Raw genomic sequence first — 13,257 nt, forward strand, 5'->3', positions numbered from 1 at the left:
CATGAATTTTATACATGAATTATACGTTATTGTCTGTTGTTTTTTGAAGAAAATTATTTATATATAACACATTTCATAAATTTTTACATATAAATTACAACAATTAATTATAAAAAGTAATATCAAAATATACAACTAATAATTTTTTTTACATCTGATTTATATAGATAACCATTTTGATTTTTCTTTAACTAAATTAAAATTACCAGAAGTTGAATATAATAAAATTAAATTATGTGCAGATTGAAAAGCTAATGAACGTTCTCTTATAATCTTCAAAATTAAAAGATAAATTTTATCAGTTTAAAGATTTCAATTTTTTGTTATAATGTTAGAAAAAGTTTTTTTAAAAAAAAACTTACATTAGAATTCATACTTTGATTCATTCTTTTTTCAATACTATTTAAAACTTTTTCATAATGATTTATAGCTAAATGATTTATACCTATACCATGAAATGATCTACCATAATTATATTCAACTTCTTCTTGAATTATTGGATCTGGAGATGATAATTTTCGATATCGAGTTAAAAATGCCATTCCCTAATTTGAGTCGTCAAATGTTAATAAAGATTCTCAGTTTATGATATAGCGGAGAAAGAGAAGTAAAGGAGTTGATAGAAAGAAGAAGATAACTGGAAACTAAGGAGAAAGAAGAAGATAAATGAACATGAAGGAGGAAGATGGGATCAAAAAGATATACTCGACTCACTTGTGCAATTTGATAATTCCTATTATCACTTTGTCTATTCATTGCTCTTCCGAAAAATGATTGAGCAATAAGTAAACAAATAAATGGATTATATTGATCAATTTCATATGCTCTAAAAAGGTAGACTAACAGATTTCGGACAAAAAAAAAAGTTCAGCATTTTCTATTTATGTATATAGAACGATCAAAAATTTGAGAATAAATACTATAGACTCACACAAAGCACTTTGATAACTTTTATTAGTTACCATTTCTTGTCCATGAAGTGTATACCAATAAGGACTATCACATTTTGGTAAATCAGGTTTGTATTTCTTTTCATCACCTTCTCCTAATTCTTCTTCTTCTTCGTTTAGATTTTCATCTAATTCATTATCTTCATCAAATTTTGTATTTTTATTTATTGCCCATCTTTCATTTGGTGCATTATAATGTATTCTCGATACTGAAGTTGAGCTTTCACCGTTATTATTTGATTCTTGCGTATCTTTTGATATAGATAAAGTAGTTAAATCTGTTATTACTTCATGATAAGTTCTCATTTCTCTACTTATGAAATGTTGAACGGAAGCTGTACCCCATGCGTTTAATGCTTTTATACCACCAGTGGATATTGTATTCAGCATTAGAAGAATAGGTGAAGGATCAAACTGTTGCATTTGAGATAATCTCTTGCAATTTTCGGTTATTTTATCGTAAGCTCGTAGTCTCATACCGCATGCTACAAATAAGAACGCAGATTAGCAAGTTGATCGTTTAGACCATATCTATACTTTGACGCGTTCAAGACAGCAATGTAACATGAGACTACCGACACTTACCAATCATGGTCAACCTTAAAGCAATCTCGCATCGTCTGTTATGGAACAAACCAGACCAGATTACATGTTCCAGAATATCCATAGCTATATCTTCTTCGCTCTTCACCATGAGCACGCAGCAGTACTAAGGTGGTCGAGAGTATCAGATTTCAGCCGCAAGTGACGAGATGACGGTTGATAGCGCTCACTTTGACTGTAAGCGTAAGCCACTCCTCATAATTCAAACCATAGAATTCAGTCCTTCTAAACGTTACATGCGTGGGTCCTTCAGCGGGTGCGTCGTCCTCAACTATTTCGAACATTGTCAGTACCTTGTTACAGTCCGATGATTGATCAAACTCACAACCTAGCATCCTTTCCAAACGATCTTGCATCTCCCTAGCTTGAGTATCAACATCGTTTCTCCTTTGTTTGCGTGATTTGATGATTCGTACGACCCCCTAATACCAAATAGGATGTCAGTATCAGAAAGCTGTTTGACTTGAACCTATCGGCAATTGACATTTTCCTCGCAACGAAGAAGAGATAGTGAGCAACAACTCACTCTAGATTTCGAAAAGTTTCCTCGATTCATCCTATAATTTTCGATCATCGTACCTGCTGCACTAATAAACCTATCAAGAGCACCAATATCACCTTCCTCAATACCCTTCTCAGCATCTTGCACGTCTTTCCACAGATTTTGCATTTGAGATCTCATCTGATCTTCCAATATTCTCTTGGTCAATTTCTTCTTTGCAGCTTTCTCTGCCTTTGTGTATGAATCTGAGGGGGTTGGCTGTTCTTCTTCTTCTTCTTCTAAGGGATATTCTGATGGGCGACGCATGGAATATCGATCTTTCTCCCTATGTGCTCGAGTCCTGATGACTGTTCGCTCGCGTCAGTCTAAGGCAACGATAATACAAGAGGGAAGTCAGGTAGACATACTATCTGATACCAATTCAAGGGCTTCTGCTTTCCGCCCCATATCTTCTAGTACATTGGCCAAACGCAATCGAGCATTGATGTTGTCAGGTGAATTATCAACGACTATGGAAACGATGATCAGCTGACGACTGATTCTTATAGACAAGGCGAAGAGGCAGCTCACCCCATTTCAGAGCCTCTTCCGCTTGATGCAAGTCTTTCAAATGATGATGACAGATACCAACGTTGTACACTTCTTCCGTACTGTCCGGTAACTATGTGAATAGCCATATCAGCTTAATAAACACCGGATCCAGCATCGATACACTCACCTCTTCGCATTCTTGTATGCTAGCATAACAATCCAAAGCCTTTTCCCACAATTCGCACTTCATTAACGCTTCAGCTAAAGCCACAAAGAGTGGATGATATTGCAGAACATCTAGATTAAGTATTTCGTTGACGTGTATCTAGGGGATTCATTAGCTGAATCGCATTACAGGCAGGATGAAAAATTACCATAGCCTCTTCAATATCTCCTAAACGAAGTCTGACGAGAGCTAGACGATGTCTTAGCTGAACATTCATTTCAAAACCTTCGTTTTCTTCCATTTCTTTCGTTTCAGAGTTCAGTCTGGATGTTCCAGGTGGATCATATTCTCTATCATCTTTGTCGAAATTATCCCAGTTCCTTTGAGCTTTTCGTCCTTGTAACCATCTTTGCCCTTTTCTAGCGATTTCCAAAGCTTGATCCAAATCGTCTAACACCAGAAAATCATCAACCATCTCAATTATTCTTTCTATACTCATCGTACATATACCTAAATTAGATTCAAATATCGGTGGATTGAACACTTTCAGATGCCAATCGAAAGCTTCTCGCATAGTTTGTACTATATACGAACGTTGATTCATTTCGATCATGATTTGATGGAATTCCATTATGACATCGAAATCATGAGCAAATGTCTCATTCTTGATCAGTTGTCTGAATACGTTGCTTGCCTATGGGTGGATAGTCAATTGCATGATGCGGTCACAGGATTGTGGCGAGAAGTCACATACTCTAGTCTTTTGACGTTGTGCGATATATATTATACCCAGCTCGAATAGCAAGTCTGTGGCTGATGGGTTAAACTTTAGAGCTTTTCGAAGACAGTAAACAAATTGATCTTCTTTTTCACCTGTTTCCCTATCACCCATCGATTTGTTAGATCCTTTTGGGGCTTCACTCATGACACACAGGATAGCGCGAACGACTTACTTGAATTCATAAGCCAGCTCTCTCCATGCGCTCTCGTCATTATCGATATGAGCACCCAAAAACCTCATCTGCCTAGCCTTTTCTCTATCTCCCGTATCATCGTAACAAGTAGCTAAAGAAGCCCAAGCAGCACTCATATACGGATCATGCCGTAGAACCTCTAAATATAGTTCGATAGCTTCTTGGTATTGCTCTTCAACAAATTGAAAGTTCGCTTGACCCATTAGACGGGTCACTTCATGACTTGGTTTGTGTATTCGTTTTGGCTGATTCAATTCGTTAATACCTTTAACGCTCAAACAGATGAAGAGGTAGGCTTACTTTTGGTAATTTACGACGAGAAGACGAAGGTAATTCTTCTGCATCCGCTAATGCTATTTCTCTCTGAAAATCCCTTCCTCCTAGATCACCAGTTTCTCCTGATATCTGCGCTCGAGATACGTATCCTGCTAATCGACTACCCTACGTGTCAACACGGTATACTAGACCGAGAAAAGAGAATGCGCTTACTCAAATACGGCATCATCCACATCATCCGACTGAGAAGGTCCAGCTTCAGGTTGGTCCTCGAAATCATTTTCGACATCGGAGTATATATATTCATTCAATTCGCTTTGAGCTTCATCTTCTGATTGTGCATCATCTTGTTCAGCTTCGAATTGTTGTTCCGCTGCAGCGTCCTCTGCTAATAGGCTCGGGTCGATTGGTATGTCAGCCATCGACTGTTCCGCCGAGCTGATCAGAGACGGACCTGTCATCTCGCTGGCTGGTGGGGTATAGCTATGACTTGACTTTAACAGATGTTATATCTTATAGCTTTATATTACTCTGGATTGGGTTTATTGACAACTTCGAACAATACTCAACCTCCACTTATCATGACACGCGATGTTAACATAATAGATGGGATAAAATCACATAAAATCAATTCGTCTTTAAATTGATATCATATGAGAATATGGGGATCTTGTTTCCGTTTTGTTGGGTATGTTCAAAATGTGGAGTGCGCCGCCTTGATGAGAAATTGTTAATCTACCCTGAGATATTTATTGATAAAAAGTTGATTTTGGGGAGATATGAGTAAACTGTAACAAATGACACGTTATACACGTCAGGGAATCAATTCATGGGGAAAATAAAATATCTATCTAATTATCAAAACCACGCGCTATGTCCTATACTCGTACCATTGACCACCTACCGAGGACTCGCTATATTTCAATCCAACATTCTCTCATCCATCCTCTTCTCCTTTCTCTTCTTCAGCTTTTTACAGCTTTAGTGATCATCCCTATACCTTTTCTCTTTCGTTTCTTCTCTTCTCGTTTTCTCTTCTTCTTCACTTCCTAACAAAAGGTCTTTCGCAAAAACATCGTGAGTTGTCGGTAGCCGAAACTATAGCGAATATTGAGCCGAAGAATAACATGCTAATTTCTGTGTTTTTGTATCCCTTGCTGTCTGCTCTCCATTAAATCCCTCTCACGGATATACAGCTCTATAAATCTAATTTCACAACTCTCTTTCTGTCTTTTTCATCATGTCTACCAAAGGTGAGTTCAGAAATTCTTTCTCTGACCGGCCGAAATCGCTCGGACCCTTGCAGAAGTTTGGATTTTACGCACCGATACTGGATCCGCTGCACGCTTTAATGCATGCTCCCCCTACTGCCAGTATAGCAGGGAGCTGACTTGAGTGTACATCCGCAGCTATTCGAGAATTCGATGCCAAGCAGCTCGTTTCCTACTGGCTTAACAGATCCCCTACCCCTATCCCCACCAAGACTGAATCTTCCCTCTCCGCTGCTCAAGTAGCTCAAGTAGAATGGTAAGTTTCTTCTCTACCTCAATCATGCTCAGCCATACTCTCGTGCGGAGACATATTTGGACCGCTAACATGGACGTTCACAGGGATCCCGTCACCAAGCAACTCTCCCCCCCTATCAAACCAGGACAAGGACTTCCAGAATGGGTTTTCTCATCTAAGCTCGTCGGAAAGCCAGATCAACTTATCAAACGAAGAGGAAAGGCTGGTCTTCTTTGTCTGAACAAAGGTTGGGAAGAGACTGGTGCTTGGATCGAGGAGAAAGCTGGTAAACCAGTAACTGTCGAGTCAACAACCGGTACCCTTAACACCTTCATTATTGAACCTTTCTGCCCTCACCCTGCCGACACCGAATACTACGTCTGTATCAACTCTACAAGGGAAGGTGACTGGATCTTGTTCACCCAGTAAGTCTGCTCCACATCTCGCCTCGCGAAGAACATGACTGAGCTGACGGGATGATTTTATAGCGAGGGTGGTGTCGATGTCGGGGATGTTGATGCTAAAGCTCTCAAACTTCTCTTACCGGTCGGTGAAGAGGTAAGCGGCTTCGTCCATGACCCCAATGTCAAAGACGACACGCTGATAATTTAAGCAGTTCCCATCTCGAGAACATCTCATCAGTACCCTCCTAGCTCACGTTGCTCCCGCTAAACAAGATGTCCTTGCCGATTTCTTGATCAGACTCTACGCCGTTTACGTTGACTTGCACTGTGAGCGGAATCATTACTGTCAAAGAAAATTCATCCTGACAAGTCACTCCTCATAGTCGCCTACCTTGAAATCAACCCTCTCGTTGTCCTCGACCCAACCGCTGAAGGCAAACCTTCCGAGATTCACTACCTCGATATGGCCGCCAAGCTCGATCAAACCGCTGATTTCCTTTGTGGACCTAAATGGGCCGTTGCTCGGGACACTGCCTCTCCATCCGCTGGAACTTCAATCAAAGCTGATCGAGGACCTCCCATGGTCTGGCCAGCTCCTTTCGGTCGAGATTTGACCAAAGAAGAAGCTTACATCCAAAAACTCGATGCTTCCACCGGTGCTTCCCTCAAACTTACCGTCCTCAACCAAACTGGTCGAGTCTGGACTATGGTTGCTGGTGGTGGTGCTTCCGTCGTGTACTCGGACGCTATCGCTGCTGCTGGTTTCGCTCACGAACTCGCCAACTACGGTGAATACTCCGGTGCCCCCACCGAAGGTCAAACTTACGAATATGCTAAGACCATCATTGACTTGATCGTTCGAGGTGAACCTCACCCTGAAGGCAAGGTGCTCATCATCGGTGGTGGTGCTGCCAACTTCTCAGATGTCGCTGCCACCTTTAAGGGTATCATCCGAGCCCTCAAGCAATTCAAGGAAGGTCTCCTTCGACACAAGGTCTCCATCTGGGTTAGAAGAGCCGGTCCCAACTATCAAGAAGGTCTCAAGGCTATGAGACTTTGTGGTGAATCTATCGGTGTACCCATGAAGGTCTACGGACCCGAATCCCCCATCACCGCCATCGTACCAATGGCTCTTGGTATTCAACGACCTGCTTCCGCCGCTACCCGAGATGTTACACCTATCGCCTCTTCACCAGCTTCCCCCGCCGCCAATGGCACCGCTCCCCTTCCTGGATCCGCCGCTCAAGAGCCAGTTGGTTCCGTTAAGGCTGATGGCTCTCGCGAACAACCAAACGACCAGATCATCAGATTCGAGACCGAGAAACTTGGTTCCAGACCTTGGTTCAGGCCTTTCGATGAACACACCCGATCTTTTGTCTTCGGTCTCCAACCCAGAGCTATCCAAGGAATGCTTGATTTCGACTTCTCCTGTGGCCGAAAGAAACCATCCGTGGCCGCCATGATTTACCCATTCGGTGGTCACCACATTCAAAAATTCTACTGGGGTACCAAAGAAACCCTTCTTCCAGTCTATACCTCCGTTGGCGAGGCTATCAAGAAGCACCCAGATGTTGATGTAGTTGTCAACTTCTCATCTTCCCGATCCGTCTACGCTTCTACTCTCGATATTCTTACATACCCCCAAATCAAATCTATCGGTATCATTGCTGAAGGTGTACCTGAAAGACACGCCAGAGAGCTTCTTCACCTTGCCGTCAAGAAGGAAGTCATCATTATTGGTCCCGCCACTGTCGGTGGTATCAAACCCGGATGTTTCAGAATCGGTAACACTGGTGGTATGATGGACAACCTTATCGCCTGTAAACTTTATAGACCTGGTTCCGTTGGTTACGTCTCCAAATCTGGTGGTATGTCCAACGAATTGAACAACATTCTCTCTTATACCACCAACGGTGTTTATGAGGGTGTCGCTATCGGTGGTGATCGATACCCCGGTACTTCATTCATCGACCATCTCCTCAGATACGAGGCCGACCCCGAATGCAAATTGCTCTTACTTTTGGGTGAAGTTGGTGGAACCGAGGAATACCGAGTCATTGAGGCTGTCAACAAGGGTATCATCAAGAAGCCTATCGTCGCTTGGGCCATCGGTACTTGTGCAAAGATGTTCACCTCCGAAGTCCAATTCGGTCACGCTGGTTCTATGGCCAACTCCGATTTGGAAACCGCCGATGCTAAGAACAGAGCTATGAAAGCTGCTGGATTTATCGTTCCCGACACCTTCGAAGATCTTCCTGAAGTCCTCAAGGCTACTTACCAGAAACTCGTCTCAGCTGGTACAATCACTCCTCGAGCTGAGATTGAACCCCCTGCAATCCCTATGGACTACCAATGGGCTTCTGTGAGTAATGACATATGCGTCGCTTGTATGTCCCGTACTGACTTACGATCATATAGAAACTCGGTCTCATCCGAAAACCAGCTGCCTTCATTTCCACCATCTCCGATGAACGAGGTCAAGAGCTCATGTACGCTGGTATGCGAATCTCCGACGTATTCAAGGAAGAGCTCGGTATCGGTGGTGTTATCTCTTTACTTTGGTTCAAGAGACGACTCCCAGCTTTCGCCTGCAAGTTCATTGAAATGGTTCTTCAACTTACAGCCGATCACGGACCTGCCGTCTCTGGTGCTATGAACACTATCATCACTGCCCGAGCTGGTAAAGACCTTATCTCCTCCCTTGTTGCTGGTCTTTTGACCATCGGTGACCGATTCGGTGGTGCTCTTGACGGTGCTGCCGCTGAATTCTCTCGAGGTGTTTCTTCCGGCCTCACCCCAAGAGAGTTTGTCGACCAAAACAGAAAGGCCAACAAGCTCATTCCTGGTATCGGACACAAGATCAAATCCAAGACCAACCCTGATCTCCGAGTCACCTTGGTTGTTGACTACGTCAAGAAACACTTCCCATCTCACAAGACTCTTGATTTCGCTCTTGCCGTAGAGGATGTTACCACCCAAAAGGCTAACACTCTTATCCTCAACGTCGACGGAGCTATCGCCGCCTCATTCTGTGATTTACTTTCTGGATCAGGTGCCTTCACCGAAGAGGAAGCTGCTGAGTACCTCAAGAGTGGTACTCTCAACGGTCTTTTCGTTCTTGGTAGATCAATCGGTTTTGTCGGTCACTACCTTGATCAAAAACTCCTCAAACAACCTCTTTACCGACACCCTGCAGACGATATCTTCATCAACATGCAAGAGAGAGTTGTCTTCCAACCTGGATCCGCCTAAGCATCGAATATATAGGCTTTTCTCATTATTTCATTCAGCTTTTTGTATCTAATTTAGCAGCTTTATAAAAGAGCATTTTTGGACGTGTCTATAGATTATCATTTTTGGTCATTCAAGTAATTACAAAGTACCAAGTACTAATACAGTATCAAAGTAGTAGAGATCAATTGTGAATAGGTATCACCCCTTTCACATGCCATGCATCATTTCATGGACTTTAGATAGCTCGTCTGATTGCATACATGAAATGATTGATACTTACTTATACAATTATTGCCACGCGTGTGAAAGAGGTGACTTCCACGCGACGACGTGTTGATCGTCAGTCAACTAAGATACTCAAACGCAATGACATTAAAATAACGTTATTACCCATATTAAACTACTGTCAGTGTGATAATTCATATCCCTCGCCTCTAAAACACGGCTTGAGGGAAGTCTAGGACAAGCAGATATGTCTGAGCAAAATCAAGTGACAGATAAGGTGGACGAGCAGATTGATGAGGCACTAGGATCGGAATCCAGCCAAACAAATGCGGGAGGTGAAGCAGAGACGATTCAACCCATCAAGGCGGATGAAGATGAACCGAATATCAATACAGGTGGAAGTGATGAAAAGGCGGAAGAAGGTGACGAGCTGGTAGAGAAAGATATAAGGAAAAAACGAGAGAAGGTGAGTTGATGATGGTTAGCATTTATGCTCAAATAAAGTATCTGTTATATTTTATTTTAGCTAAATGATTTGATGATTTTTTCTTTTTTTTGATCTTAGCCATCACCTATTATCTTACCTAAAGATTTATTAGAATCACAAGAAGTAGATAAATTACATGAACCAGAATCACCAACAACATCTTTAATAAATTCATTAAGATCACAATTAACATTAATTTCAGATCAATCAATTTTATTAAATCAAAAATTAATTTCATCAATAAGTAAATCAGCAGATTTAGAAGATGAATTAAATGAATTAATAAATGAAAATAAAAAATTAAATTTAAAAACAAATGAATTAAAAAAAGAAAAAGAAAATTGGGAAGAAAGTATGAAAACAGGATTATTAGTTGAAAGATCTCAAATTAAAGATGAAATGCAAAAATTAGCACAAGGTTTAGTTGAAGAAGAAAGAAAAAGAGGTAATGCAGAAGAAAAAAGAAGAGAAGTTGAAAATGAAGTTGATGATTTAACTGCTAAATTATTTGATCAAGTAAATTTATCTTTTCTTATCAATTTATATCAAAATCTCATATATATTAAAAGTACTTATATGCTAAAATTAATTATTATTTTTTTTAGGCAAATGCTATGGTTGCTACTGAAAGAATGTCAAGAGTAGAAGCTGAATCAAGATTAAAATTAACTGAAGAAAATCTCGCTGCAGCTGAATCAGCAGTAAGAGATATGCAATTACATCTTCAAAATGCACATCAATCATCTTCTTCAAATTTGAATGGTTCTTCCTCTCAGAAATCTACAGAAATCACGACGATAACCATAACCAGAAAATATCTTTCATCACATTTACCATATACTGAATTCATAGGTTTTATCACTCATTTAAGATCATTAAGACCTTTAAAAGAAACGTCTAAAAATACTTTCCCACCTCCTTTAATAACGAATTTATTAACTCAACCTTTTTTAAATAGAAGTATTGCTGAAGATAATGATCCTACACTTAGATTAGATGTTGCTCCTGATTTAAGCTGGTTATCTCGTAGAAGTGTTTCTCAAGCTATTTTATCTGGTGATCTAATAATTGAACCTGTTTCAACATCAACATTTTTGAATAATTCAAGTTTGGCAATTCAAGATATAGGTTGTAGTTTATGTGGAAAAAGTATATTTCCACATCATGTACCACAATCACCAGGTGGTTCTCAATTTGGTCCACCACCTGCACATCCTCAAAGAGGCATAAGTTCAACTGGATCTAGGTTCTCTTTGAAACCATTCTTCAATTCTACTTCAACTACTTCATCCAGTTCTTCCACTCCAGTTCCAACCTCAATACCGAATGTACCATCACCTAGTCATTCTCCTGCAGCTTCACCGGCTATTGGCTCAGGTGGGAACGTAAGTTCGGTATACGTATTTAGAATCGCCAAATCGCAAATACAAACTGGTTCTAGTACCGAAAAGGGAGATTCGAAATTGTATCCTTTATGTAGAACTGGATGGTGTTTGGAAAGAATGAGAGCGACTTGTGAATTTTGGCATTTCGTTAGAACTGGAATTATACATGTAGTATGGCATGGCGATGATGGAATCCAATCAAAAGAGAATAACAGATTATCTGGAAGTTCTGGTCCTGCTAATGAAACAACAACTATAGAACAACCAATACCGATTACAGGAGTAAAGAACGATGAACCTCCTACTCCAACCCAATCGACACTAGTGAATACGGAGGAAAGCAAAGTCAGACCACCTCCTCTACCTCAACGTAAAAAATCATCATGGGCTCTAGGTTTTAAACTTTCTGATAAGTCGACTGGAAGTTGGACAAGAGGTTGGAAATCTGGTTCAGGACCTACTTCACCTGGTTCCGGTCCTGAAAGACGAGAATCAGTCGGATCATTAGGTGCTGAAAAAGGTGATAACGCTAGTAATGGTGGATTAGGATTAGGTGAAGCTATAGATATAGATGAGAAGAAATCGTTTATCGAGGTTGAGGGAGAATCAGAGGAAAAGGATGTACCAGTTATTCAAGAACCACTATCACTCGATGAACCAGAAGAGCGAAAACAGAATGAATTAGGAGAAGATCAAGAGCAACGTCCTGGTTTATCGAGAGCTGGATCGAATATCTCTATACCTCTTTCCACAAATACTGATGAAACTGGATTTCATACACCCAAAGGTGGTCAAAATGATTTACCTTCGGAAGATGGTCATGAGCAAGGTAGTAGTGAAGAGGAAGAAATTAAAAGAGATGAACAAGCTACACCTCATCCTCCGCTACCTATAGATACTACTTCAAGAAAGGAAGATGAAGACAGCGAAAGTACAGTTAAATTGAATTCGCCTTCTTCAGCTACTGATAGTCCTACAAAAGCACCTCCTCCAATACCACGTAGAGCAGCTGCTAGAAATAGATTATCTCAATTAAGTGCTAATGGTAGTGGAGCAAATTCGCCTATTATCGATAGTCCAAACAATAGTACGCCTCCTACACCTGTCAAAGAGAAAGCCGGTGGTGAAGATGCGGAGGAAGGAGATGATTTGAGTATATTAAGAGAATTAAGAGATGAATTGGATCAAAGGAAAGCTGAAGATGAACAAGATGATGAAAATGGCATACAAGTAGTCGAGCAAGAGAAGAATGATATATCAATCAAAGATGTAAACGAATCGAAAGATAATGATATAATTCCAACCGAACAAGAGAATGAAAGCAAAACAGTATCAGAAACTAGAGGACAAGAAGAAGAAGAGGAAGAGGAACAACCTTTTACACCTATTAATTTAGATGAAAAATTCCCTTTATCTCCATTACAACAACAAGTCTTTCCTATTAATCCCTCTTCTTCCAGTAGTAGTAGTAGCAGACCAAATTCTCAACCTCCTCCTCTTCCTCCTGCATTACCACCTCGTCATCCAAAAACACCTACTTTACAATCAAATTCAAATTCAAATTCAAACACAATAATAGATGGAAAACGTTATTTTAATATCAAATCAAAAATTGATGATTTAGATAATCAATGGGAAGAAAAAACTTGGGAAAAAATTGTTAAATTAAAAGAGGAAATGTTCAAAGCTAGAATTGGAGTTATTGATGAATAATTTGAAACTTTACAAATTCAAATTGTGCTTTCTATATGCAAATGCATTGGAAAAAATTTTGTAAATAACAATTAAGAAGGATTACTAATGAATGAATAATACCTGGTTCAGTTTAGTATCAAAATATAGATCACACTTTATACGATTTTCAGGTTTAGGCCAATTTAATGTATATAATTATAAACATGCAGGACAATCACAATGTTTTTTTTTTTCAATTTATGGCACATTTTGATGCATAATGCATACATGAGAAGACATAGCATGATAATGTAAAAGAAGCCGAATGAACGAAAAAGGA

At 40.1% G+C, this 13,257-nt stretch overlaps 3 protein-coding genes across 3 annotated transcripts; 2 read left to right on the top strand and 1 right to left on the bottom strand.

Annotated features, from left to right (window-relative positions):
* Positions 1-159: 159 nt before the first annotated feature.
* Positions 160-4,463, bottom strand: I206_101876 (uncharacterized protein; the record flags this gene model as incomplete). Its single annotated transcript, XM_070202468.1, has 16 exons — positions 160-273; positions 363-545; positions 715-839; positions 932-1,435; positions 1,536-1,659; positions 1,724-1,824; positions 1,879-1,975; positions 2,080-2,402; positions 2,463-2,564; positions 2,626-2,716; positions 2,774-2,911; positions 2,961-3,446; positions 3,507-3,633; positions 3,706-3,971; positions 4,027-4,162; positions 4,216-4,463. The coding sequence occupies 16 exons, from the start codon at positions 4,461-4,463 to the stop codon at positions 160-162; spliced, it is 3,165 nt and encodes a 1,054-aa protein (XP_070058569.1).
* A 779-nt stretch (positions 4,464-5,242) lies between these two features.
* On the top strand, positions 5,243-9,164 carry I206_101877 (uncharacterized protein; the record flags this gene model as incomplete). Its single annotated transcript, XM_019158727.1, has 7 exons — positions 5,243-5,255; positions 5,412-5,529; positions 5,613-5,933; positions 5,997-6,066; positions 6,125-6,239; positions 6,296-8,274; positions 8,331-9,164. The coding sequence occupies 7 exons, from the start codon at positions 5,243-5,245 to the stop codon at positions 9,162-9,164; spliced, it is 3,450 nt and encodes a 1,149-aa protein (XP_019008473.1).
* Positions 9,165-9,618: 454 nt separating this feature from the next.
* I206_101878 (uncharacterized protein) lies at positions 9,619-12,956 on the top strand (the record flags this gene model as incomplete). Its single annotated transcript, XM_019158726.1, has 3 exons — positions 9,619-9,837; positions 9,937-10,374; positions 10,464-12,956. 3 exons carry the CDS (start codon positions 9,619-9,621, stop codon positions 12,954-12,956), a joined length of 3,150 nt encoding a protein of 1,049 aa, XP_019008472.1.
* Positions 12,957-13,257: the final 301 nt, after the last annotated feature.

The sequence above is a fragment of the Kwoniella pini genome, chromosome 2 (genome assembly GCF_000512605.2).
Source record: "Kwoniella pini CBS 10737 chromosome 2, complete sequence".
Taxonomy (NCBI): Eukaryota; Fungi; Basidiomycota; class Tremellomycetes; order Tremellales; family Cryptococcaceae; genus Kwoniella; species Kwoniella pini.